This window comes from Rhinoderma darwinii, chromosome 2 (assembly GCF_050947455.1).
Source record: "Rhinoderma darwinii isolate aRhiDar2 chromosome 2, aRhiDar2.hap1, whole genome shotgun sequence".
NCBI classification, from domain to species: Eukaryota; Metazoa; Chordata; class Amphibia; order Anura; family Rhinodermatidae; genus Rhinoderma; species Rhinoderma darwinii.
This window is the reverse complement of record NC_134688.1, coordinates 201,548,831-201,576,671: the sequence shown is the minus strand read 5'-3', so window position 1 is coordinate 201,576,671 and position 27,841 is coordinate 201,548,831. Positions and strand designations below refer to the sequence as shown.

Sequence of the window (27,841 nt, the reverse complement as noted above, 5' to 3'; positions counted from 1 at the left end):
CCGGGTTCGGTCAAAACGGGTTCGGCCGAACCCGGTGAAGTTCGGATTCGCTGCGAACCGAACTTTTCCCGATGTTCGGACCGAAACCGGGTTCGGTTGTTCCGGTTCGCTCATCTTTATTCACTACCATTATACTGTTACTGTACTTTTTTGCAGATTTTTAGTGCGGAAAGTGGACAATATTGATAGAACAATGTTTGTAAGTCCAGGCATCATGTGATTCTGTGAAGCTGGCAAATTTATGTTGAAAGATAGCATTTAGAATTGTTTTTTACTAATGGCAGGGAAAGCCCCTCTTAAAATGTAACTTTTATTAAATTATAAATAAAATGTGAAATAAAACTTGGAAAAAACAAAAACACCCTGATATTGGTGTACTGTTAAAAACTGTTAGGTAAATCAGGACGTACCAAAGACTCAAAAAAGAACTATTACAATACTTGATACTAAATCTTTGAAACAAGTATGCCCTATCGTTCAGTTAGCTTTCAGGCAGAACGGTATTTATCCTCCCAACTGTCTGCCCTATGGGTGTTAGGCTATTGGAGACTCACTCACACCTCACTCATACCTGATAGTAACCAACCAAAGGCTATTCAGGCGCTCTGAAAAGAGCAACCCCTGATTGATTTGAGTCCTGTATTCTATATATCCCTATAATCTAGCTTCAACATGTTTCGCCAGTCATTTTTGCTGGCTCATCAGGAAGCAAACTGATCCAATGATGGGATGCATTCAAGATTGGCAGCGGCCACAATCTCTCAGCATTTCCACAGTTAAATACCCTAAATCACGCACGCCCACACATGACTCACACACCTCCCCTTCGTGTCCAATCAGCAGCAGGGCGGGCGCGGCTTGTGCTCTGACCTGGCTTATCTGCTTTAGATGGGGCGCGGGGTTATAGTGTAATGTCACTATGAGAACCAGACAGCGCGTTGCCTGGCTTAGAAACAAAGCAAGCTGGCTGTTAGATCAAAGAACGGAGGTATAATAACATTCAGTGCTAGAGTAAGGTTGTATTAACCCCTTAGTGACCACTAATACGCCTTTTTACGTCGGTCACTAATGGGCTTTAGGCTAGGCTGACGCCTTTTCACGTCAGCCTAGTCTAAGTCCTGCACGGGTCTCCCGTGCAGGCAGGAGCCGGGGCTCTGCTGTCTGATGACAGCTGAGCTCCTGCTCCAATGCCCGCGATCGAAGTTTACTTTGATCGCGGCCGTTTAACCCGTTAAATGCCGCCGTCAATAGCGACCGCGGCATTTAACTTTGTTTACAGAGGGAGTGCGCTCCCTCTGTCACCCATCGGCGGCCCGCGAATGAAATCGCGGGTCTCCGATGGGGTGTCATGGCAGCCGGGGGCTTGATAAAAGCCCCCAGGTCTGCCCTGGACATATTCCTGTTAGGACGCGCCGGAGGCACGTCCTAACAGATTGCCTGTCAGATTTACACTGACAGGCAATAATGCTCTGGTATACGAAGTATACCAGAGCATTATAGCAGCGATCGGAATATCGCACAGTAAAGTCCCCTAGTGGGACTAATAAAATCAGTTATCAAAGTGAAATAAATATTATTAATAAAAAGTACAGTAAAAAAATAAATAAAACCATTTTTTTCCATAAAAAGTGGTTTTATTTAGTAAAAGTGTAAAAAAATAAAAAAAGTACACATATGTGGTATCGCCACGACCGTAATGACTCCATTAATAAAGTTAATATGTAATTTAAACCGCAAAGTGAACACCGTAAAAAAAAAACGCAAAAAACCATGGCGAAATTGCAATTTTTTTCCATTGCCCCCCAAAAAAGTCATAATAAAAATTTATCAATAAGTCCCATACACCCCAAAACAGTACCATTCAAGACTACGTCTTGTCCCGCAGAAAACAAGCCCAAAAAATCACTACATTGATGGAAAAATAAAAAAATTACGGCTCTTGGAAAGCGACGATGCAAAAGCAAATAATTTTAGTTCAAAAGTGTTTTTATTGTGCAAAAGTCGTAAAACATAAAAAAACCTCAACATATGTGGTATCGCCGTAATCGTACCGACCCATAGAATAAAAGTAACATGTTATTTACGTCGCATAGTGAACGGTGTCAATTTAAAAACGCATAGAACAATGGCGGAATTTCAGTTTTTTTTTATAATCCACCCCAAAAAGGTTAATATAAAAATTATATGTACCCAAAAATGGTGCCATTAAAAAGCACAACTAATCCCGCAAAAAACAAGTCCTCATACAGCTATGTAGACAAAAAAAATAAGAACGTTATAGCTCTTTGAATGAGACTATAGAAAAACGAATAAAATAGCTTGGTTATTAAGGCCTAAAATGGGCTGGTCACTAAGGGGTTAATATAACTCTAAATGGTTTGGCATAGAAGGGATAGGAAATGAAGTATTGCAGATATATAGAAAAATTTATTTTATTTATTGGGCGTAAATAGTTTGGGGTAGACAGTGGCAAGTCACTCATGGATCGCCCACAGTACACAAGCCTCACCTTCTGCTCCAGTCAAAGTTCATGAACATATGTTAACTTTTAGGGTCAATGTACACAATGCGTATTACGTGCGGTTACCCAACAGGAGATATATGTAATTGAACTTGCATCTATCAGTTACTTGGTAAGCATTTAGAATTGTTGTATTTAGGCCTTATTCACATGAACGTGTATTACGTCCAGGCTACGCGCATGGAAATCACGCGCATCGCACAGACTTATGTAAGTCAATGGGGCCGTTCTGACAGGTCGTGATTTTCACGCAGCGTATGTCCGCTGCGTAAAACTCACGACATGTCCTATACTTGCCCGTTTTTCGTGCAGCACGCACCCATTGAAGTCAATGGGTGCGTGCAAATCGCGCTCGGCACACGGAAGCACTTCCGGGTGCCGCGCGGGATTCACGCTAAAGTAGTAAAAAAAAGAATGAAAACAGTAAAGCACCTCCTGCTTTTATGTTTGTAAACATAAAAAAAGAGTGTCATAACGATGTCGGCTGCACGAAAATCATGCAGCCACGCACCCTATACAGATGCCACACTGAACTTTTGCGCGCGCAAAATGCAGCATTTTTTGCGCACGCAAAACAGACACGTTCGTGTGAATAAGGCCTTAAGTTGTATATTAAAGAATATAATAAATATACGTGTTGTGTTTCTCATGTTGTATGTATCAATAAAGGCGCCACTAACTGCTTTAGGTTTAGAATTGATGCTAGAACATGAGCTCAATTCCTTATGTCACTGATCACACCACTGAACACTGTTTATAAAGTCTTATTACCTTTTGAGCCACCACAAAAATTCTAGGAAAAGTTATTACTAAATCAGAAAATTTAAAAATCAATATAATTTGGTGTAGAATACAAATGTTTTGCTATTCCAAATAAAACGTATGTTCTGCCATCTGGAAAAAGCCCTGTAATTCTTCAAGAGAATGTATCAATCATTTTACTTCTTACCTGTAAGCAGCAAGACTGTAGAAAATAACCAGAGCTAATGCATGTATAAAAACAATCCTGGAAATGGTGTTTACTTTGTTTAAAAATGTATATAAGGGCATTGGAACATCATTCTTTCTTGAAATACAGATTACATGAGCTACAGCAATGACATCTAAGCAAATATGGGTTTCGAGCATTATATTAGCTGTGCGCTCTGGAACTGATAGTGTTAACAATTACAATTGCAGATTTTAAAATCAGTAGCAGGCCTTAAAATCTGAGCATATTTTATATCCTGCCACATGTTAATGGGATTTTGTAAAACTTCATTCACTTGAATTGTGCTGTAATTTATTGCAAATGGTTAGTGTGCAATCAGCACTGAAAATTTGCAACAAGCTGCTACACATGTAGTTATTTTAGGTGTTCACTTCTTGTAACGCTGCAGAACTCCATCTTTTCCTACTCCATCTGTGGCTGTGGACTGTTCAGACACAGAGATACTGTATCATCAGCGATCAGCCAATGATAGAGCAGCTCAAACAATCAGAGAGTCACTGTGATTGGCTGACTGGGATAATGTAGTGTCTGTGTAATCTGTGAGAGACCTGTGGAGAGTGGGAGTAGGGGGAGGGAATGAAAGAAGCAGAATACTAGTTTTGAAATGTAGCCAGAGTGGATCCCCTCCCCCTCTGTACCCGTAGGCAGCTGAACATGCTTCATAATTAGAGATGAGCGAACCGGGACAACAGAACCCGGTTTCGGTCCGAACATCGGGAAAAGTTCGGTTCGCAGCGAATCCGAACTTCACCGGGTTCGGCCGAACCCGTTTTGACCGAACCCGGTCAAAAATATTATACAAATCGGCAGCCACTTGTCTCTATCAATCACTGATAGAGAAGAGAGGTTGCTGATTAAAAATAAAATAAAAAGCATTTCATACGTACCCGGTCGTTGACTTGGTGACGAGTCCCTCTTCTTCCTCCAGTCCGACCTTCTTTTCTGACGCGGCAGCCTGTGATTGGCTGCAGAGGCCTCTGCAGCCTGTGATTGGCTGCAGAGGCCGCGGCAGCCTGTGATTGGCTGTAGCGGTCACATGGGCTGTATCGTCATCCAGGAATGTCTGGCCGGATGTCGAGAGGGATGCGTCACCAAGGCAACGGCCAGGAGACCGGACTGGAGGAAGCAGAAAGTTCTCGGTAAGTATGAACGTCTTTTTTTTTTACAGGTTGATGTATATTCTGATCGGAATTCACTGTCCAGGGTGCTGAAACAGTTACTGTCGATCAGTTAACGCGTTCAGCACCCTGGACAGTGACTATTTACTGACGTCGCCTAGCAACCCTGCCGTAATGACGGGTGCACACATGTAGCCACCCGTCATTACGGGGCCTCATGCACACGACCGTAAATTACGTAATTACGACCCGAAATAGCGGGCCCATAGACTTCTGTAAGCCACGGGTACCTTCCCGTTTTCTCACGGGAAGGTGCCCGTGCCGTTAAAAAGATAGAACATGTTCTATTTTTTTATTTTACGGGCCGTGCTCCTATACTTTATAATGGGAGCACGGCTCGGAAAAACGAGCACAAGATCCGCACGCTCATCTCATGAAATACTCTGTGCTGCTGTGAACTCTGCTCTTACCATTACGTGGTGACTTGCCTATCATGTGAAGGTGTTATTGAGGACAGGAGTGGAGGAGAGGTAACAGACTGAGCTACGTAATGGTAAGAGCAGAGTTCACAGCAGCACTGAATCTGCACGCTCATCTCCTGAAATACTCTGTGCTGCCTTAAACTCTGTGGACAGGTCAGGATCCTGTGTCTTTTAAATGCTGCTAGGGAACCCGCTCGATCCACTATATAAGGCTGCGCTACAGTGCAGCATTTAAAAGAAACAGGATCCTGACCTGTCCACAGAGTTTAAGACAGCACAGAGTATTTCAGGAGATGAGCGTGCAGATTCAGTGCTGCTGTGAACTCTGCTCTTACCATTACGTAGCTCAGTCTGTTACCTCTCCTCCACTCCTGTCCTCAATAACACCTTCACATGATAGGCAAGTCACCACGTAATGGTAAGAGCAGAGTTCACAGCAGCACAGAGTATTTCATGAGATGAGCGTGCGGATCTTGTGCGGGGTGGTGACTTGCCAATCATGTGAAGGTGTTATTGAGGACAGGAGTGGAGGAGAGGTAACAGACTGAGCTACGTAATGGTAAGAGCAGAGTTCACAGCAGCACAGCGTATTTCAGGAGAGGAGCGTGCAGATTCAGCGCTGCTGTGAACTCTGCTCTTACCATTACGTAGCTCTCAGTCTGTTACCTCTCCTCCACTCCTGTCCTCAATAACACATTCACATGATTGACAAGTCACCACCCCGCACAAGATCTACACGCTCATCTCCTGAAATACTCTGTGCTGCTGTGAACTCTGCTCTTACCATTACGTGGTGACTTGCCAATCATGTGAAGGTTTTATTGAGGACAGGAGTGGAGGAGAGGTAACAGTCTGAGAGCTACGTAATGGTAAGAGCAGAGTTCACAGCAGCACTGAATCTGCACGCTCATCTCCTGAAATACTCTGTGCTGCCTTAAACTCTGTGGACAGGTCAGGATCCTGTTTCTTTTAAATGCTGCACTGTAGCGCAGCCTTATATAGTGGATCGAGCGGGTTCCCCAGCAGCATTTAAAAGAAACAGGATCCTGACCTGTCCACAGAGTTTAAGGCAGCACAGAGTATTTCAGGAGAGGAGCGTGTGATTGTCTGCAGAGGCCGCTGCAGCCTGTGATTGGCTGCAGAGGCCGCTGCAGCCTGTGATTGGCTGCAGAGGCGGTCACGTGGGATGAAGCGTCATCCCTAGAGGCCGGTCTTCTGACGTCATCCTGACGTGTGTGACCCCCACTACAGCCTGTGATTGGCTGCAGCGGCGACATGGATGAAACGTCATCGCTGGAGGCCGGACAGGAGGAATGTAAGTATGAACGTATTTTTATTTATTTTTTATTACATTCAAATTGTATTTTCCGCGCGCTGAGCATGTACTGTCAAGGTTGCTGAAAGAGTTAATGCAGCCCATTAACTCTATCAGCACCCTGGACAGTAGCATGCTCGGCGCACGGAAATTACAGGTTCGGTCAGAACTAGTTCGGTCCGAATCGAACTTTTTCGTGAAATTCGGCGAACTAGCCGAACCGAACTTTCATAAGTTCGCTCATCTCTATTCATAATCTATAAATTCTTATATGGCTTTTACTTTAATAGAAGTCAATGTAAGGCCCCTTGCACATCACTATTGGGGGATCCAATATGATATACATCTTTTTAGATTAATAAAAAGGACCGGATTTGGGCACGAGAGTCGTCCGTCACGGCTGGAGGCAATGTACTCCTCTTGGAGTACCGCTGAGTCGCTGTGGTGAAGGACCAGTGTGAAGAGGAGACCTGTATGATGCTGATTGGACAGAACTTAATAAACTAGTGACAGAGCCTCTTTAAGTGACTGGCTGTCGAGGCACATTGTGAAGCCATAGTCAGGGTCTTATTTACTTACTTTTAATCAATATTTATGGCACATTATTTTCTTGCCATTTTTAAAAGGTAAAAGAACTCTTAAGAACTGTAACTAAGTATTTGTTTAATTTTTTTTTCTATATTTGCACACAGAATGTAGACGCAGAAAAAAACAGGAATCTTGACGTAATCTGTGCTCCTTAGAAAAAATACAAGAATCTCCTCTTGGCCTAAGTTTTTTGCAATTTGAGATCAATAACCAAATATACAATAAAATAATGAAATATTTGCTTTTATTTAGATAGTCCAAGTAAAAAAAAAAAAATCTGCTGCAATATTTACTTTGGCTTTATTACAGACATTCATAAAACCCACGTTAAAGGTTAAAAATGTTGGCTGATTTTCTATCCGCAGTGTTTCCAAATGTTAAGCCGTAGGGCATTGAGCAAAGTTAGGAAATGGAGGAAAGGAAAATTGACATTAACCTCCATCGAGCTCTTAAGCTAACCTTAATGAAATATAAGTAAATAACACAGTCACAGGAATAGACCAAGTTGGAGAGGAAATTGAGAAGAATACAATTATAAAACTGGATAAAAATGCCCAATTGCAATGAAACTAAATAGATAAATCTTTAAGTTTTCTTTTGTGACTCATTGTATGCCTTAAAGGGGCTTTCCGGGACTTTGATATTAATGACCTATTCTTAGGATAGTTCATCAATATCAGAACGGTGGAGGTCTCACTCTTGGCACACTAATTGAACGACTGATTAAAGGGTATGCGGTACTCCAGTGAGCGCTGCGGCCTCGACACAGGTCCGAACATTCGGCAATTGCTGTATCAGGTACTTCAGCTCTTGGTTCTTTCACTCCTGGCACCCTAATTGATCGGCTGATTAAAGGGGATGCGATACAGCAGTGAGCGCTGTGGCCTCGACACAGGTCTGAACATTCGTGGGTGGCTGTGTCAGGTTCTGCAGCTCTTTGCGGCTCAGTCCCATTCACGCGTATGCGAGTGAGCTTCAAAGAGCTGCAGTACTGAAACAGCTATTACCAAACAAGTGAGATTTGGGGTCTGAATATATTTTGGGGTCTGCATTCATTTTGGGGTCTTATGATTGGAAATCTGAATTCATTTTGGGGTTCTGATGGTGGAAGCCCCAGACAATAAAGATCTATATGTGCACTTCTGTTGCCTTTAATAAAAATTATAATTATGGGTTCACAAACCACACACATTTTACTTTGTTCAATACTACCATAGGAAAGAATTATGAAATTAGAACATTTACAAACATATATAATATACAGATATAGCATATTTATAATCCTATGGGTAACCACTAATACCACATGATTTTATAACTCCATATTTTGCTATCTGACAAATTAAACTCTGCTACATCCGTAAGTATAGGTACGTTTTGGAAAATATGCATGGCTTTACATGTCTTGTAACATCAATTGTCTACGTCTTTTCTCACTGGAAGGTAGGAGTGAGGAATAAAATTAACAATGCAGAAACTGTTAAGGGTTATATTGACTTTAGTTTGTATTAGTGAGTTCTTAAATCAATTGCCTTTTGATGCTATGAACTCCTGAAACTATTAAGTAAATGGATGTATACTTGATATGCCTCATTGTCTAGACCTCTAATGTATAATATATCTTGATCATTAAGTGGGTGACAATCTTCTGTAAGGTTGCATTAATGTGGCTACCACCAAAAGAAATGAATAAGAAGGAAAATATTTCGGAGAGTTGGATCATTTGTAAATTAGAATGTTTTGTGTAACTTCTCATTTACTTTTACATCTTAAAAGATTATTTATTTGCTATATTATTTGAAATACAATGGCAAAAGAAAAAATTTAGAGCTTTTAGTGAAGGTAATTAAATCTCAATTTGCTAAAATGAAACGACTGTACAGCGGAAGGCTGAGTCTTTTATGTAATGGCAATTGTAATTTAGGAGCTAATGATAAGGACTGCTATTTAATTAACATGCTTGGATTTTAATTGATTACAAACTCTTGAATATCTTTCAAATTTGAAGTAATTAAAGTAATAAACTTGTATTATTTAAGGCTTCATTCTAAATACATGATAGTCTCTAATGTACTCAGTTTTAGGGGTGTTAAGTAACACATTCAATTTCATTATCTACATTGGGAGGTGATGAGAGAATTGATTCTACACTAATCAAATTCGGTTCAAGTTTCCCAAAAGTTTCTTATTTGAAGGAAAATGTCAAATTTTTGGGGTTTGCGACAAACGAATAGCGGCAAAATGGCAACCATTAGTGGACTCGGGCGGGCATCCCCATAATGCCATGCACTGCAGATATCCCTCACGCTAGCGCAGTCAATCAAAAGAAGTATAGGTGGATGACATTACTAATGCTGTCTTAGCATTAAAGAGCTTGAAATAGGTCGGATACAGTCCTAGAAGACATCAGAGAGTCAAACACACATTTTTAGGGCGATAAGGGCACTTACAAATTTGTATGACGTGGATTGGACAGTATCATACAGGTCTCCTCTTCCCAGTCCAGCAGGATCTCAGCTTCAATCGCAAGATCACGCTGTGTTGCTGGGCTGGGAAGAGGAGAACTGTATGATGCTGATTGAACAGCGTGATACAGAAAACATTACACCGCCCAGAGTGAAAAAAAAAGTCACCTCCTATTTGGCAAGTATAGCCAAATTAGCATATTTATAAAAATGCTCATAACTTTGCAAATAATAAATGTTTTGAAACTCAATTTACACTATAGTTATCAGCATCATAGCGCCTATTAGATTAGTTAGGAGATAGGGCATCAATAAACTAGTGACAGATCCTCTTCAACTGACATTGACCTATCCACTTCTACGGGAGTGGAAATCACACCAAAACTATTGTTTTACTATTATATTGAATGGCCAAAATTGACAATGCATTAATGTTGCCATGACGGGGGTTCATCAAAATTGAATACATTATGGTCAGGAATCTTTTAGGATTTGCATTTCAACCATTATTTTTTTTTCATTGCTACTTATGCTTTTATGACATGGGAAATGCTGATTTACAGCTGAGTAGTAAAACATAGCAGGGCGGACATAGTAAGAGTATAGATTTTGTGAAAATGTATATCTCAGTACTGCCTATGATATACGCTAGTCATACAATTGTATTATTCTCCTCTCCCTTTTGGGTTATAAACGAATGTTGCTTATAGTTTAGTTTACCTGTGTCTAGTCACACCATTTATGTTTTTGTACTTTGTACAGCAAAGCATGAATTGCCAACCATGTAATAGATGGCCGGCTGAGTCCACCAGGGCTCCTTTTTGTAGCAAAATTCTACTCTGGCTAAAAGGGGAGTGGGATTTGATAATAGAGTGAGATGTCCATATGCCTGAATAGTACATATGGACAGTGGTTGTCTTATCAAGACAACACCTTTAAGGTGATAATTATATATAATCAATGGATGCCTTTGTATCAATGATCTCACCACAATGCTATTATCTCTGCTTTGTGCTGTTGAGGCCACTGGTTCTTCCCTATCTAGCTCCATGTCTATAGTTTTCTACTTTATTCCATCTATTTTCTAATTTTATTTAAGCACCCCTTCTATAGTACTCTAATAAAATGATATTATTATAGTTGTTTTTTCTCTTCAATACATTTAGGTAATATTTACTGCATATAGTTAGATGAAATAACCCAGAAAACCCATTCTAGTATGGCGAGGACATTATAACTCCATGCATGGGCTTCCTTTGGGTTATTTTATCTGAATTTGTATTTGTGTTTGTACTGAATTTTAACAGGAACCGAATTATGATCTCATCAATGCCATCTTTCCAGTTATAGTTTAATAGCATTGACACATGGGAACATGAAATATATATATATATATATATATATATATATATATATATATATATATATATATATATATATGTATATACATATATATATATATATATATATATATATATATATATATATATATATATATATATATATATATATATGTACAGTGAAGGAAATAAGTATTTGATCCCTTGCTGATTTTGTAAGTTTGCGCACTGTCAAAGACATGAACAGTCTAGAATTTTTGGGCTGGGTTAATTTTACCAGTGGGAGATAGATTATAGAAAAAAAAAGAAAAGAAAATCACATTGTCAAAATTATATATATTTATTTGCATTGTGCACAGAGAAATAAGTATTTGATCCCTTTGGCAAACAAGACTTAATACTTGGTGGCAAAACCCTTGTTGGCAAGCACAGCAGTCAGACATTTTTTGTAGTTGATAATGAAGTTTGCACACATGTTAGATGGAATTTTGGCCCACTCCTCTTTGCAGATCATCTGTAAATCATTAAGATTTCGAGGCTGTCAATTGGCAACTCGGATCTTCAGCTCCCTCCATAAGTTTTCAATGGGATTAAGGTCTGGAGACTGGCTAGGCCACTCCATGACCTTAATGTGCTTCTTTTTGAGCCACTCCTTTTGTTGCCTTGGCTGTATGTTTCGGGTCATTGTCGTGCTGGAAGACCCAGCCACGAGCCATTTTTAATGTCCTGGTGGAGGGAAGGAGGTTGTCACTCAGGATTTGACGGTACATGGCTCCATCCATTCTCCCATTGATGCGGTGAAGTAGTCCTATGCCCTTAGCAGAGAAACACCCCCAAAACATAATGTTTCCACCTCCATGCTTGACAGTGGGGACGGTGTTCTTTGGGTCATAGGCTGCATTTCTCTTCCTCCAAACACGGCGAGTTGAGTTAATGCCAAAGAGCTCAATTTTAGTCTCATCTGACCACAGCACCTTCTCCCAATCACTCTCAGAATCATCCAGATGTTCATTTGCAAACTTCAGATGGGCCTGTACATGTGCCTTCTTGAGCAGGGGGACCTTGCGGGCACTGCAGGATTTTATTCCATTACGGCGTAATGTGTTACCAATGGTTTCCTTGGTGACTGTGGTCCCAGCTGCCTTGAGATCATTAACAAGTTCCCCCCGTGTAGTTTTCGGCTGAGCTCTCACCTTTCTCAGGATCAAGGATACCCCACGAGGTGAGATTTTGCATGGAGCCCCAGATCGATGTCGATTGACAGTCATTTTGTATGTCTTCCATTTTCTTACTATTGCACCAACAGTTGTCTCCTTCTCACCCAGCGTCTTACTTATGGTTTTGTAGCCCATTCCAGCCTTGTGCAGGTCTATGATCTTGTCCCTGACATCCTTAGAAAGCTCTTTGGTCTTGCCCATGTTGTAGAGGTTAGAGTCAGACTGATTACTTGAGTCTGTTGACAGGAGTCTTTTATACAGGTGACCATTTAAGACAGCTGTCTTTAATGCAGGCACCAAGTTGATTTGGAGCGTGTAACTGGTCTGGCGGAGGCTGAACTCTTAATGGTTGGTAGGGGATCAAATACTTATTTCTCTGTGCACAATGCAAATAAATATATATAATTTTGACTATGTGATTTTCAGTTTTTTTTAAATATAATCTATCTCTCACTGGTATAATTAACCTAGCCTAAAAATTCTAGACTGTTCATGTCTTTGACAGTGGGCAAACTTACAAAATCAGCAAGGGATCAAATACTTATTTCCTTCACTGTATATATATATTTCTATGTATTAAATTAAAAGGGTTGTATACGATTACTAAAACATAGCTGCTTTCGTCCAAAAACAGTGCCATACCTATCTACAGTTTGTGTGTGGTATTGCAGCTCATCCCCAGTCACTTTGATGGAGCTTAGTTATAATGTCAGACAGCCCATGGACAAGTGTAGTGCTGCACCTGGAAGTAAGCAGCCATGTTTTTCTAATCCTGTACAACCCCCTTTAACAGCTGCTAATACTTCTGGAAATCAGCCATAAAAGAAATAACTGTGTTAAAAATACATGATACTGATACCAATTATGAGACTTTGAATACTACATTTATTTTTTCATTTATGACAGAATTTTCGAACATTTCTAATATATAACTATCTGCCTAATGAGCTTTCTAAATATACTTTTTGTAAATGATGATATTCTAGAATTCTTTAACTTGTCCTATAATTCCAAGTTCTGTACACTGTGTTGTGACAACTGTCTACGGTACTTCTAATTTCCGAATCTATTCCTATTAATTGAGCTGTGGAACAGTCTACGCGGGTGAATGCAGGAAATAGCAATCCTTTATAACCTGTACTTGGCAGTGAGAAGGGAATGTATTGGTTTGGAACACATTCAAATGTTAGTAAAAGGGGAAGAATAATTGATGTGTCCATACTGTCACATTAATCTGCTTTTGTTCAAACACTGTTGCTCACCCTACCTGAACTTGTACTACTGACATCAAGTGATTGCCTATACTTCTAGTCTGCTAATCATACTGAATTATTGGCTGGTATTAGATGACAACCATTTTAAAGTGTGCAATTCATAATTCATAATATTTTTTCTGCTTCTATTTTGAGGTATAATTGTAATACATTTAAAAACACATTAAAAGCTGTTAGAAAGAGACATTTCTTCAATATTGTCATTATGATAATTGAGACGTTGACAAACATTAGCAAAACTTCCAATGCCGCACAATCATAGAATTTTACCTTTCCAAAAAGTTATTTAATAAGATTACTTACAAACTAGAGCTCCCTTAGGGTCAGTTCTCACAGCATTTTATTGGTACTGATTTTGAGGTGAAAACCGTGTTGGAATCTGCGCCAAAAAATGCCCTAAATCGTCTCCCATTGATTTCAATTGGAGGCAGAGGCATTTTGTCAGGCTTTTGACCGTTCGCTGAAAAAAAAAGCAGCATGCTTTTTTATGGAGTGGTTTACGCTTCTGAGCTTTCATTGAAATAAATGGGAAGCAGAAAAAAAACGCACCTATCATTTAAAGCGTTTTTTTGCTGCGGGTTCTGATCAAAAACTGCCAGCGTTTAAATCAATTATAAAAATGCCTAGCAAAAACCGCGACAAGAAAAGCGTCAAAAATGCTGCTATTTCAAAATCTGCCTTAAAAATCCTGAAGGAATTTTGAGACAGATTTTTTCTGCTTGACAAAAACCTCAGTGTGAACTGTCCCTTAAAGTACTGTAAGTACTGCTGTTGGGAACATTTAAAAGCAATAAAAGCTCGACTGTGAGGCAATAGACCACACAAACCCAAAGAATGGGGCATTTAAGTTCTGATGCCCACATTGCATATAAAACACCTGTGCTCAGTTGCAACATACACTACTAAATTTCATATTTAGGTTTCCATGATTCAGTAGCCCCATACCGTCCTGTAGTAAAACAAAATTCAGGTTCACACGAGCCTATCAAAGTACCAGGGAATCCTGCGGCTGGCCCAACAATATTGGGCTCAAATGCCCAGCAAAAGACATCCTCAATTGAAGCTGATTTGGAGACCTGCTGGGGACAATTCTTATGAGTAACTCATTATAATTCATTATTGATGTGTGACATTGTACACAATAATAACAGCATCATTAGCATGTAATTAATAGTGGATATGCACATGTTCTGTACAGACAAATCATCTGGTGGGCTCAAGGTACACCAGTCCGACGCTGTCGATATGCAATGCAAATCATTAACTGGAGTGGTGTAAATCCCACTGCTTATGAGCTCTGGTGCAAAGAAACACTATTAATAATATTTTACCATGTGGCAGCGTGACAGACAAATCTGTTCTTATGTGTTTGTTCTCGTTTGAGTGTGCATGTGTATGGCGGAAGTCAGGAGGAATATCTGTTGGCAGAACGAGGGTTTCGCCAACAACTTTCTAAGGTGTATAGCCACCTTCGGTCCCTGGCATAGCTCCATCTCTTCAGTCTATAGCATGGCTTCTCTCTCCTTCTCTGTCCCCAACATGATTGCACTCTTCTTATCACTCCCAAGGATAGCTTCACTCTCTACTCAGTACCCAGCATGTCTCCTCTCTCCATTTCAGTCCCCAACATGGCTCCTCCCTCTTTCCCAGACCGACTGCTTTTTGTCTATCCCAAGGATGACTCCACTGACCTGTCAGTCCCCAGCATGGCCCCCATATTCTTCTTAGTCCCCATAATTCTATCCAGCATTGCTGAAACATCAATCTCAGTAATATTGATAGACACAAACCAAGTAGGAGTTTTTCAGAGAACCATTTCTTTGACAAGAATTTGTCTGGAGATCTACAGAACTAATGTAACGGTATTCCTCAGTGCTTAATCGACAATCTTATCTTATAGTTGCTCTGCCATTGTACTTCTGTAACAAAGGCAAATGGATATCAGGACATATATACAATTACATATTTTTTATTATTTTATTTGTGTTTAATAAACAACACTGATTTTATCTTTGTACAATTATATTTATTTATAATACTTATTATTGGCTCAAGGGTCCTTTTATCCAAAAATACTGTTCTACCATTTATAACAAAAGAACGTGTATAACAGTTTCAACATTGTAGAAAAGTTTTGCTCTCTGCAGTATGCATTGTCTTGGATTGCCAAATATATCTATTTTCATTCATTCAGTAGACACCATTCAGATTGGAGCTGGAAATAAACGGAAAAGTATAACAATTCTGGTTATCTGCATGTTTTTATACATATCAATTTGCATCTTCACTACTTCTAATCACCTAGGAAAATGAGGAGCTGCAGAAAGCCTGGAAAACATGAACTGAATAGCGTTAGTTTGCTTATCTTATCTCTGCTGGGGATTTAGAAGCAATTTCTGAATGAATACACACTGTTATGGAATCATAAAGTTATTGAAGGCATATTATCCAACTTTCACAGTCCATCCTTAGTTTTAGTATTCATTACATGATCCTCAATGCTGCAGAGTGGGGCCAACAGAAAATTAGTCCTCTAATTCAATATCACTGGGTTTATTGTTTCCAGTTTTGATTATACTTGTAGGCTATGTTCACATCAGTGTTGTAGCTTCCACACAATGGACACCGGCAGCACCGGACAGTCCCCATTGACTTATAATCATATTTGTCAGGTTCCGCCAAGGCGTCCGTCATTTGTTTTGGAAAAATAGAGGTGCGTGCAGCAGTATTTTTTCTGTCAAATGTTATGAAATCTGCGACAGAGGCTCCACACAGACCTACTAACGCAGATGTGACCACTGCCTTAGTTATTCCTGCAAGTAAAACACCATACTTTTTATAGTTTCCCAGCGTCCTGGATGGATTTACATGTAAAACATATTTATAATATTACTTTATTAATGAACAATAAATAATATTAGTGAGTCACTTTCCAGGAATTGCAAGGGTCGGACATTGATGTTCGACGAGAGAACCTGGCTCGCAATCTCCGTTCTAATTCATCCCAAAGGTGTTCAATAGTGTTGAGGTCAGGGCTCTGTGTGGGCCAGTGAAGTTCTTACACACCAAACTCTCCCAACCATGCGTTTATGAATCTTGCTTCGTGCACTGGGGCACAGTCATGCTGGAATTGAGAAGGGCTTTCCCCAAACTGTTCCGACAAAGTTAGAAGCTTACAATTGTCGAAAATGTCTTGGTATGCAGAATCATTAAGATTTCCCTTTACTGGAACTAAGGGGCCTAGACCAACCCCTGGAAAACAACCTCATAGCATTATCTCCCCATCACTAAAATTTACAGTTGGCACAATGCAGGCAGGCAGGTAACAGTCTCCTGGCATTCACCAAACCCAGACTCATTCATCAGACTGCCAGATAGAGAAACGCAATTAGTCACTCCACAGAACACATTTCCACTGCTTCAGAGTCCAGTGGCGGTGTGCTTTACACCACTGCATCCAACGCATTGTGCTTGGTGATGTAAGGCTTGCATGTAGCTGCTCAGACATAGAAACCCATGCCATGAAGCTCCCGGTGCACAGTTTTTGTGCAGCTGTTAATGCCAGAGGAGGCCTGGAACTCTGCAGTTATTGATTCAACAGAGCGTTGGCAACTTTTATGCTCTATGCGCCTCAGCACTCAGTGACATTGCTCTGTAATTCCTGGTCTGACACTTTTTTGCTGAGTTACTATGGTTCCTAAACGCTTCCACTTTGCAATAATACCACTCACAGTTTTTGGCGGAATATCTAGGAGGGGAGAAATTACACTAACTTACCTGATGTAACGGTGGCATCCTATTACTGTACCACGCTGGAATTCAGTGAGCTCTTCAAAACAGCCCATTCTTTCACAAATGTTTGTAAAGGCAGACTGCATGGCTAGGTGCTTGGTTTTATACACCTGTGTCAATAGGACTGAATGAAACACCTGAATTCAATGATTAAGAGGTGCGTCCCAATACTTTTATATATATATATATATATATATACTGTATATAGTGTATATTTTGCGTCTATTCTGTTCCCGAACATAAAAGTAAATGTAAAATATAAAATCTTTCTTTAATTTACACAACCTAGATCCAATAGTAACATGAGTTTGCAAAGGAAGAACAATCTTGAGTGAGTTAAAGCATATTTACATGTCTTAGATTAAATGTTTTTGACTATGTCATTTTACTCTCTAGAAACTCTAAAACTGTCAAACTGCATTACTGGTATTTCCTTTTTATTAACTTTATTCAGGGTCTCCAGTGGCAATGTCTAAGCAGCAAGTGCAGTACAATCAGAGTTTTACATGATATTCAAACTAACCTGACATTTTTTAATTACTTTCAAGTGCCTTGAAGTGCCGGAACAGGGTTGAAAACATATGTCACAACTTATTCAAGTGAGTGATATTGTACATCCATAATGATAATCCACTATACACCACAGTTTTATTCCAATGTCCTAGTCTCTGAAATGAATTCTGATAGGCAAAATGCTCTGAATGGAGATCTTTATTTTTGCATTGAAATATATGTCAAAACCCGTTTTTTTCCATTGCTAATTCTTTAAAACTTTGTTACAATTGTTATTTTATTATAATTTATAAAAAGTGATGGGTACTAGATTAGTGGGATGGGTTGTTGATTAAGGAATTTATTCTGAATACCATATTTGGCAATTAATATGAGGCAATTGGCAACTACCATACTAAAATAATGTATGTGTTTTTGCCTTTCTTTGACGCAACACTGTGGAAGTTTACTGTAGGTTACACCTGATCGATTTTCTATGCCTTGTTTGAAACTTATTAGGTTACTATAATAACGGTAAGAATTTATGTTTTGGCATCCTAAATTTTTACATCGACAAAAATAAAAGGAACAAAAGACTTTTTAAAGTTTTGTGTCAATGTTTAATGCATTTACTAAGTCAAGCACCTTCTAAGTCAAACATGTACATAAACCTACAGTACAACAAATGAGTGCTTCCATCATGAATATAGAGGACTCATTATTATCAGTCTTTGCTAGCTGCTATTAGCAAAGGGCACAATATTGTTTTGTCTGGTTGGTCTAATAGTAGAGCGGATCTATCCCCATACTATGTCGCGGTGATGGCAGTGTCTATGTTCTCTCGGTTGGAGTTCATTGGCTCTATATTATTTTGCATTTGCTCTGGGATCTATACATGATGATTTGAAGAGGTAAAGTTGTATAAACTGATACCTCTTACAGTCAGGTTCATAGGTAAAATCGGAAAAGGTAGACGGCCATCTTTTGAACGAGTTGTCTTTTATTGTTTGTCTGTTAATGTTGCTTTATTGGTTGACAACACCATAAGTTAAATGGAAAAATTGCAGATCGATCTCTGCCTTTATCTATAGCCCGGTCCTGGTCTCTATTGTTAGGATGCACATCTATCATTTGGGATGAACGACTTTACAAGACTCCACCCGACAATGACCCAAAAAAATCCAACATGGCAGATACATTTTTGCACAGATATCTATCTTTGGAACAGGCATCGACGGTCGGCAGAAAATTGTCTAAATCGTTTTATTTAGACAACCATAATCTCTAGTGTAAGGCCATCTTAAATCTGTAAATTTACCATCCAGCATTGCTTTGATCCATAGTTCTCCAATGAGGCAAGGCAATGAGGAAAGTCCCTTATTGGTCCACTGACACTGAAATATAGAACATAACGAGGCTAGGAAGCGTAATACATTGAGCTAGAGATGTGTAAATTGGGATTATTGCCAACCCTTGTTGAATCTCTATTATGTATGGAAAGGTAAAGCTCAGGAAGGAACTAGTTGGTCTTTACTACCAAGGACTGTATGATTTGGCACTTTCAATAGACATTTAACATGCTGCTATGCGGTGTGGTACATCATTTTCGCACCATCAAATATGTATTTAAAAGATTTTTTTTAATCACTCAGGTTGCAACCATGTATAATTAATATTTCAGTGAAAAAGGCAATATGACAGAAGAGAGATAACCTATGATGCAGTTGTGAAATTATTTCAATGACTATCCCTTTTTGTGTTCTTGCTTATCTCTTGTTTGCATGAAATGGTTTCCACACATTGAGTGGGAAATAGAACTTGCATATGAATAATCCAGAAAAGGGAATTTTGCATACTTTTAATAAGAATGTAATTATATATTTATGCAACTCCCATGCTCCACAATAACAGGTATTCTCCATTGACTTATTGAGCAGGTCATTTCTCCAACCTAATAACTATTCCCACCTTTAAATATATCTGGTGAGGTATCCACAGAAACAGCTTCAATGAAATCAGAATGATAATTCCCCAAATTAAATTCTCAGATGAAGCAAATTTCTTATCAAGACTTGCAGTCCTAAGGCATATAAGCCCCAAGGAAAAAAAACGAATTTTTTGTAAGTGGAAAAAAATAAAAAAATACCCACACCACTGTAAACAATACAGTATTGTACTTTTAAACTCCCTGGCAAAATTGCAAATCCAGCTCTCATTGTGATTCAAGGGTGTTCAATGCAGATTTCAATTGAATTCTGTTGTGATATTAAAATTGATGTGCTCGTCAATCTCCGCACGCTTATGGAAGACTCCTATTAAAATGGCAAAAAAAAAATCTTTAATGAAGCTCTTGAGGTGTTTTATCATGTCTCTTTTGTTTACGGCAACATTTCAGTTTCTTGCTGATATACAATTCTATAGCTGTGCTGAATTGACCATACAAAGCCATTTCACTCTAATTTTTTTTTTTTTTATCAAGTATCAGTGCTTGTAAACAGATTTTCTTTATTTCATGCATGCTGATATATTTTATGAGCAGAGAGTATTACAAGTGGATTGCCTAGAAATAAAAGCATTTGGACCTTTGATAAGTGGCAAGAACTTGGCTGTCTTTTTCGGATCTTCTTGTAAAATAGTTAAAAAAATTGATAATCACACGTAATCCAGTGATAAGCAATTCTGATTAGTCACACTTGGCTGAAAGGGAAACCACCTTTAAAACAGAAGCTGGACTGGCGATCAGTCTAACACTGGGACCCAAGAACTCCTACTGAAATAGGAACTTAGAACAATTGTCGCTCATTCTTAGCACTGTGTCTGGTCATATAAAACATTATAAAGCTATAATAGGATTCTGGAAATTAAAAGAGTGCTGGGACCCACTTACAGTAGTTGGGGTAAATGTTTGGAGTTTCCAGATTTAGGACCCCCAAAGATATTTGCTAAAAGTTTATATACATCAAAGTTTGTTAAAAGTTGGATAGTTCTGTGAATGGGGTTTTTTGGGGATGTAAAAATATAGTTTAAAATGCTTAAAATTTTAAAAATTACATAAAATTGTAATATGCTTACTCTATTGATTCTGCACTTTTCCCACCCAGCCGCTCCCAACCCTTCTTATTTACAAACTGTACATAATATTGTAATATCCATGTGATATCAGGTGACCTTGGCAGCTTATCTTATTTGTAGCTGTTTATCTTTACAGGCATGACCTACAGAAGGTGCTCACCTTGGGTGTTGTATTTGTAGATTTCACTAAGAATGTATTTAGTCAAAGTGCTTAATGAGTAAGGCTTCATTCACATCTGCATCAGGCCTCCTTTCCGACGTTCCGTCGGAGTTTGCCGTCGGAACGGAGCCATGACCGACAACACAATGTACATTTAATATGAATTGAACTTATGTCACTCTATTTCATCTGAACTTTATACGTCCAAATGATCATATTTCTATTATTTTATTACCTCTTAAAAGTGCAAGAAAAGATATTTTCACTGGACAATAGACAGTGGATGGCAATGTAGTATGTTCACAAAACCAGCCCATTACTGGATCTGTGTGCAGATCTGGGGTTGTAATATCATTATTCTGTATTTTTAAATGTTGAATATACTTTTATTCAATGAGGCATCCATCACTTATAGAGCATGTAGACTTTGCAAGCAATTCATTGCAACAATGCATTCTAAGATAAAAAAAGAAGAAACTTTTCAAAAAGTCTTGAATAATAATATTCTACCATTTTGTGTACACAGTTACCACGCAGACCCTTATATTTTATTGGTTACATACGACATACAAACCTTGTGTAGTTTGATCATGCAGTAATATGTCACTGCCTTCCATTTTCCCCCCTCCACGGTTGATAGGTTAGCCAGTAGAGGGGACATATGGGGTGGAATAGCACATGCCTGTAGGATCAGGCTACACAAACGGTTTGCTTGTAGTCTTTACCATGGAGACACATACAGTAGGTCTTCATAAGAGACATATACACAAAACGATAATTTTTTTAAAATCAAGACTTTTTTTATTTTAACTGAATTGGAACAATAATTATTTTTTTTTTTAAAGTGCATATACCATTTATGACAGACAGAACAATTGTATAATAGAGGTTGGGAATGGACACACAACGCATAGGCTTTCATAGTATGAGAGCTATTTTGCTACTTATTACTGTCCTCTGTTGTTTTATGTATGTCATTGCACGTTATAGTAAGTTGTTAATATTCTGTGTAGAAAATAAGGACATACAAAATTGGATGATCTTTTTTGTCATTGTTATAATGTATTTTTGTAGGTTTTGATACGATCTGTAGTCCATCATTATTTCTTTATTACTTCACAAGCTGCTGGACTGCTCTTTAGTAGTTGTTTTGGAATCTCCCTCAGAAAATATTTTAGAACATATCCCGAGGGCATACAAATCACAGTGTGCTAGTTGACAGAATTTCTAAAAAGATTCTTTGATTCCTGATGTTCAACCAGCAGAAGGATATTTCTGTCCTGTCAAGAAGTGGCTGATTGTGAATCAAATACTTTAGCAGTGGATTATAAAAGATATTGTACATGTTTAGAATTTGATTCACTGCAATCTTCAGTTACACAGTTTATCTTGAATGTATTATTTCCTAAAATGAAATCTATAGTCACGTCCATCTTATACACAATACATACATTACTATAAAATAATTAAATACAGCAACCATGATATTAAAATATTAACAAATATAGTATCGTTTTCATCCCAAAAACAAGTACAAGGAAGTTAACATGCTATTGGAATGTAACTGATAAAATATCTATCTATCTATCTATCTATCTATCTATCTATCTATCTATCTATCTATCTATCTATCTATCTATCTATCTATCTATCTATCTATCTATCTATCTATCTATCTATCTATCTAACTAACTATCTATCTCATATCTATCTATCTATCTATCTATCTATCTATCTATCTATCTATCTATCTATCTATCTATCTATCTATCTATCTATCTATCTATCTATCTATCTCATATCTATCTATCTATCTATCTATCTATCTATCTATCTATCTATCTATCTATCTATCTATCTATCTATCTATCTATCTATCTATCTATCTATCTATCTATCTATCTATCATCTATCTCTCTCTCTCTGTCTGTCTGTCTGTCTCTCTGTCTGTCTATCTGTCTGTCTGTCTGTCTATCGTTATACATATCTATCTATGACCTTTATCCAGGTCATAGATAGATCATATAAAATTGTCCTGACACTACAAAATGCATATTTTAGAAATTGGGATGGGGATAGTACCAATGTAACTCTAAATGGGGATGTAAGAATCCAATAGACAATCTTTATGGGCCAGCTCGAGCCCACTCAAGGATTCACAGGAAGAAGTAATGACGTCAGCATTCCAAAAAAAGCAAATCTTTTTATTGTGCTATAGTACAACCACCAGCATGCTGGTGTCTGTACCATGGGACAAGAAAAAGATTTGCTTTTTTGGAATGCTGACGTCATTACTTCTTCTTCCTACAAAATGCATAATTTAAAACTTACGTTGTTGTCAATAGATAGCAGCCATTCTCCCATGTAGCTCACATTTGTCTTCACTAAAAGACTTTCTAATGGTGGTAAAAAGTTCTCATCAAGGTCAAGATTACCACCACATATTTAATTTGACCACTTCTGATAATTGTAAGTGATATTATTCTAAGATAATTAAAATATATATGTTTTCATTTTCAGGCACTTGAAGATGGCATAGCAGAACAGCTAGCTATTGTGAAAGCACTGAATGTATCTGGCGGAGAGATTGCTGAGCAGTCCTCAACTGCTGACGCTGCTCGTATTAAAGATAATTTGGATACCTTAAATTCCCGCTGGAATACAATCAACAGAAAGCTACAAGAGAGAAGAAGAAGGTGAGTACTCTACTATGTATGTAAGAGTTACTCCAGTACTCCAAGTCATGTTTCTAAGAGGTTGTCTAATCTATAACAATCAGCTGTAATATTAGATGAGGGTTCTGAACAGGGATCCCCATTGTTAACTTAGAAATTCTCTAATAGGGTATACAATCAGGCTACCACTTTAATAATATGTGCTTTAATAGTCCTTAATAAATGCAGTAATATAATTGACTGGCCTAGTATATAAATCACAAACAGAAAAATTATGATAGAAGGAAAAAAGGGGGAAAAAGGGAAATAGACGCTCCTCTAAGTTAAAAACGTCAGGCTCTGTAGCGTACAACAATCAATAAGAATGCTGGTGATACACTCACCTACTCAGGTTGTGCAGGATGGTCGGCACAACTCAATTGTAAATCGTTTGGCAGCAAATCACTGCAATGAACGGAGGATCCACAGTGTGCGAAGCCTCAGGAGTTTTACCAATAAGAATAAATATCGCATTTTTTATCTCACCTGAGTCATCTTCACCTGTTTGAAGCATCCAGAGATATATACCACCTTCACGGGAGCGCCTCTCCTAGGAGTTGTTTTCGTTTTTCTTCCCAAAACCAAACAGAAAAATTAGAAAGTTCTGCAAATCTAGACTCTGTTTGGGGGGTGAAAAGTGGTAATGTCCAGTGCATGGTAGCCAACCTCCAAAATCACCCTTGATCATATATGAATAAAGATTAAATTGCCATGTATTGCCCAAATAATACATTAAAAATAACTCTGTGTTAGGGCTTATTCAGACGAACGTGATCTACGTGCGTGCAACGCACGTGATATTCACGCGCCTCGCACGGACCTATATTAGTCTGTGGGGCAGTGCAGACAGTCCGTGATTTTTACGCAGCGTGAGTCCGCGGTGTAACACTCACGACATGTCCTATATTTGTGCGTTTTTCGCGCATCACGCACCCATTGAAGTCAATGGGTGCGTGAAAACCAAGCATGCCACACGCAAGCACTTCCATGTGACGCGCGTGATTCGCGCAACAGCAGTTAAAAGTATGACTGAAAACAGAAAAGCACCACGTGCTTTTCTGTTTACAAACATCCAAACAGAGTGTCATAATGATGGCGGCTGCACGAAAATCACGCAGCCACGCATCATATGGTGATGACACACGGAGCTGTTAAGTGCTTTTTGCGCACGCAAAACGCTGCGTTTTTTTGCGTGCGCAAAACGCACACGCTCGAGTGAATCCGGCCTTAAGGTGAAAGTTGAGTTTTCAATACTTTGTATTCCCATATTAGGCCTCATTCCCACGTATCTGATTCCCGCTCGTGAAAAACATGCGTGAATCGGGTCCGTGTGTGTTGCATTATGCATCAGTGTGCTTTGCGAGGGGCATGCGTTATTCACGCACTTTTATTTATTATTTTCAACTGAATTTATGGGCAAATCACGCATCCGCACACGCATGTGCATCCGTGTGCTGTGCGTGGTTTTCACACACCCATTGACTTCAATGGGCGCATAGGTGCGTGATAACGCATCAATGTAGGACATGCAGTGAGTTTTACGCAGCGGACACTCGCTGCATGAAAAATCACGCATGTGTGAATGGCCCCATTGAAATCAATGGGTCCGTGTGCTGTGCGTTGTTTCAACGCACAGCACGCGGACGTGATTCATGCTCGTGTGAATAGGGCCTTAGCTGCTGCTGGATACCACTTTTTAAAGATATTCTACAGTGATCCTAGTATAGATAGCCCCGTTCTTGTCGGCAGGCATCAACATTACTAAATCCTAAACAGTATTTGTATTATGCCAAGTGCTGGCAAATAGGGATCGTACAAGACCAGTCATTTGTGGAAATTTGCTTTACAATATCTGACTGATTGGAAAATTTCCTATTACAGAGTCGTTTCCTCTTATATAAGACAATGGAGGTTGAAATGCCATTGTACAGGTCTCATTTTCAGCATCCACTGTCTTGTGTGGGAACTACGGCTCCATAATAGGAAATTGATCTGCCTCTGAAATAAAGTTGTGCCCAATTTTCACGTCTCCATGCAGGACTCGAGTATTTAGGGTTACACAGAGGCACAGAGAGAGGCTGAAAGCTCAGCTTTCCCAGAGCTATCGTTGTATTCACACACCATATATATGGTTTTCAGATACCCGAAGTTAAGTCCTTACTTACTTACTTGCAAATAAATATATTGAGCCTCAACTAAAAATGTTTGCTTTGTATCAATAGCTTCAGCTTTGTGAGTCATTTGATGACAGTTTTAATAATTTCATTTCCGGAATAACACACTGTTAAGATAAAATTTGATGAAAAAATATTGACTTGGCTAGAAATGTTTTGCAGTTGCAAAAATCTTGTGTAGTAAATTAAATAAATCAGTCAATATTTTTTCTCTGTCTAAGCTTCTATGAATCCATATCACTGTGCATTCCAGTGAAAGCATTCAATCCCTTGAAAGATTTCCATCCTTGTGTTGCTGGATTACAAATTATATTTACACTTTTTTTTTCATTCATTATTTAATGAAAAGTCACTTTTAGAGCCAGACTATGTACAAGTGACTACTTATTCGGTCATCTTAAAGTAAGAATAGCATCTGATATGTGAGTCATGTGATCAAACATTCCGTTTGACTAATCCCAGCCATCAAATAGTTAAAAATTTAAATTGATTTGTTTATATCTAAGTAGTTGCCTGATTTCACAGTTTTTACTGCTCTACATAGACCTTCAGGTTCACACAGAATGATTCTGAAGCATTTGTTAGTGAATGGGATTTTATGAACTCCTATTGAATATTGAATTATTTTTTGGCTGGGTTTTTTTTACGCCTACTTAGCTCTATTTCTATTTTCTTTTGTTGACTTATTTATTGTAAATCACAGAATGCTTTAAATATTTTCTGTGTTTTATCTCTATTGACTTCAAAAGATAGAAAAACAACACTAAGGGTATGTTCACACGGCCTATTTACGGACGTAAATCGGGCGTTTTTGCCCCGAATTACGTCCGAAAATAGCGCCTCAATAGCGTTGACAAACATCTGCCCATTGAAAGCAATGGGCAGACGTTTGTCTGTTCACACGAGGCGTATATTTATGTGCCGCTGTCAAATGACAGCGCTTAAATAGACGCCCGCGTCAAAGAAGCGACCTGTCACTTCTTTGGCCGTAATTGGAGCCGTTATTCATTGACTCCAATGAATAGCAGCGCCAATTACGTCCGTAATTGACGCGGCGTTCAAGCGCCTGCACATGCCGGTACGGCTGAAATTACGGGGATGTTTTCAGGCTGTAACATCCCCGTAATTTCAGACATTACGGACGCCCTCGTGTGAACATACCCTAAGGCTGGGTTCACACGACCTATTTTCAGGCGTAAACTAGGCGAATTATGCCTCGTTTTACGCCTGAAAATAGGGCTACAATACGTCGGCAAACATCTGCCCATTCATTTGAATGGGTTTGCCGACGTATTGTGCAGACGACCTGTAATTTACGCGTCGTCGTTTGACAGCTGTCAAACGACGACGCGTAAATGGACTGCCTCGGCAAAGAAGTGCAGGGCACTTCTTTGCCACGTAATTTGAGCTGTTCTTCATTGAACTCAATGAAGCACAGCTCAAGATTTACGAGCGTCTCAGACGGCTCGCAAAATGCGAGGAGGAGCATTTACGTGTGAAACGAGGCAGCTGTTAACAGTCTGTCTTTTCACACGTAAATGCCTCTCATCGTGTGAACATACCCTAAACCTAAACATAAATGAGAACAGTCAACAGAAGAAAAACTTGTCTACAGTTTTTGTCAGTCTACAGGATTTATTCCAAGTTCCAGAAACAGACAGTCTGGTAGCAATCTTGGAGAGAACACAGGGGTTAATTTCCTTTGATCTCTTCCACTTTCGGCTGGCAGACAACAGAGGGAACATGGCTTCTCCAAGGATCAGACATTAGTGTTCTTGGTCTTCTACTGCACAGGGAGAAGTGGGGGAGGGCTCCTGCTGCAGCCTATTGCCTTACAGCCATAGACGACTCCGTGAAGGAGGAAAGAAATGGCAGGGACACATTTAGTAGCCTTTTTTTTCTTCCATATTTCTCACAGGTTTTAATTGCAATATCATACAAAGGGAGTAAAGCATATTTGCCAGAATTTTTTTACATTTAATTTTATGTAGCTGCTTTTTTGTCTTAAAAATTGTTATACAGTATGAGATTATATGTTAAAATCCATCTACAGTATATTCCAGCCATAAGTGCTATATAGATCCGCAGTAAGGAGCTAGCTACCTAGATCTAAAGTTTTATGATCC

The 27,841-nt window shown here is 38.9% G+C and overlaps 1 protein-coding gene across 7 annotated transcripts in view; it reads left to right on the top strand.

The window, feature by feature from the left end:
- Positions 1-27,841, top strand: part of DMD (dystrophin) — a 2,416,993-nt gene that overhangs the window by 1,444,292 nt on the left and 944,860 nt on the right. For all 7 annotated transcript variants that reach the window (XM_075852742.1, XM_075852740.1, XM_075852736.1 and 4 more), the window contains one exon: positions 23,348-23,523. In XM_075852742.1, coding sequence (XP_075708857.1) covers positions 23,348-23,523 — 176 coding nt within the window. The remainder of the gene's footprint in view (positions 1-23,347; positions 23,524-27,841) is intronic.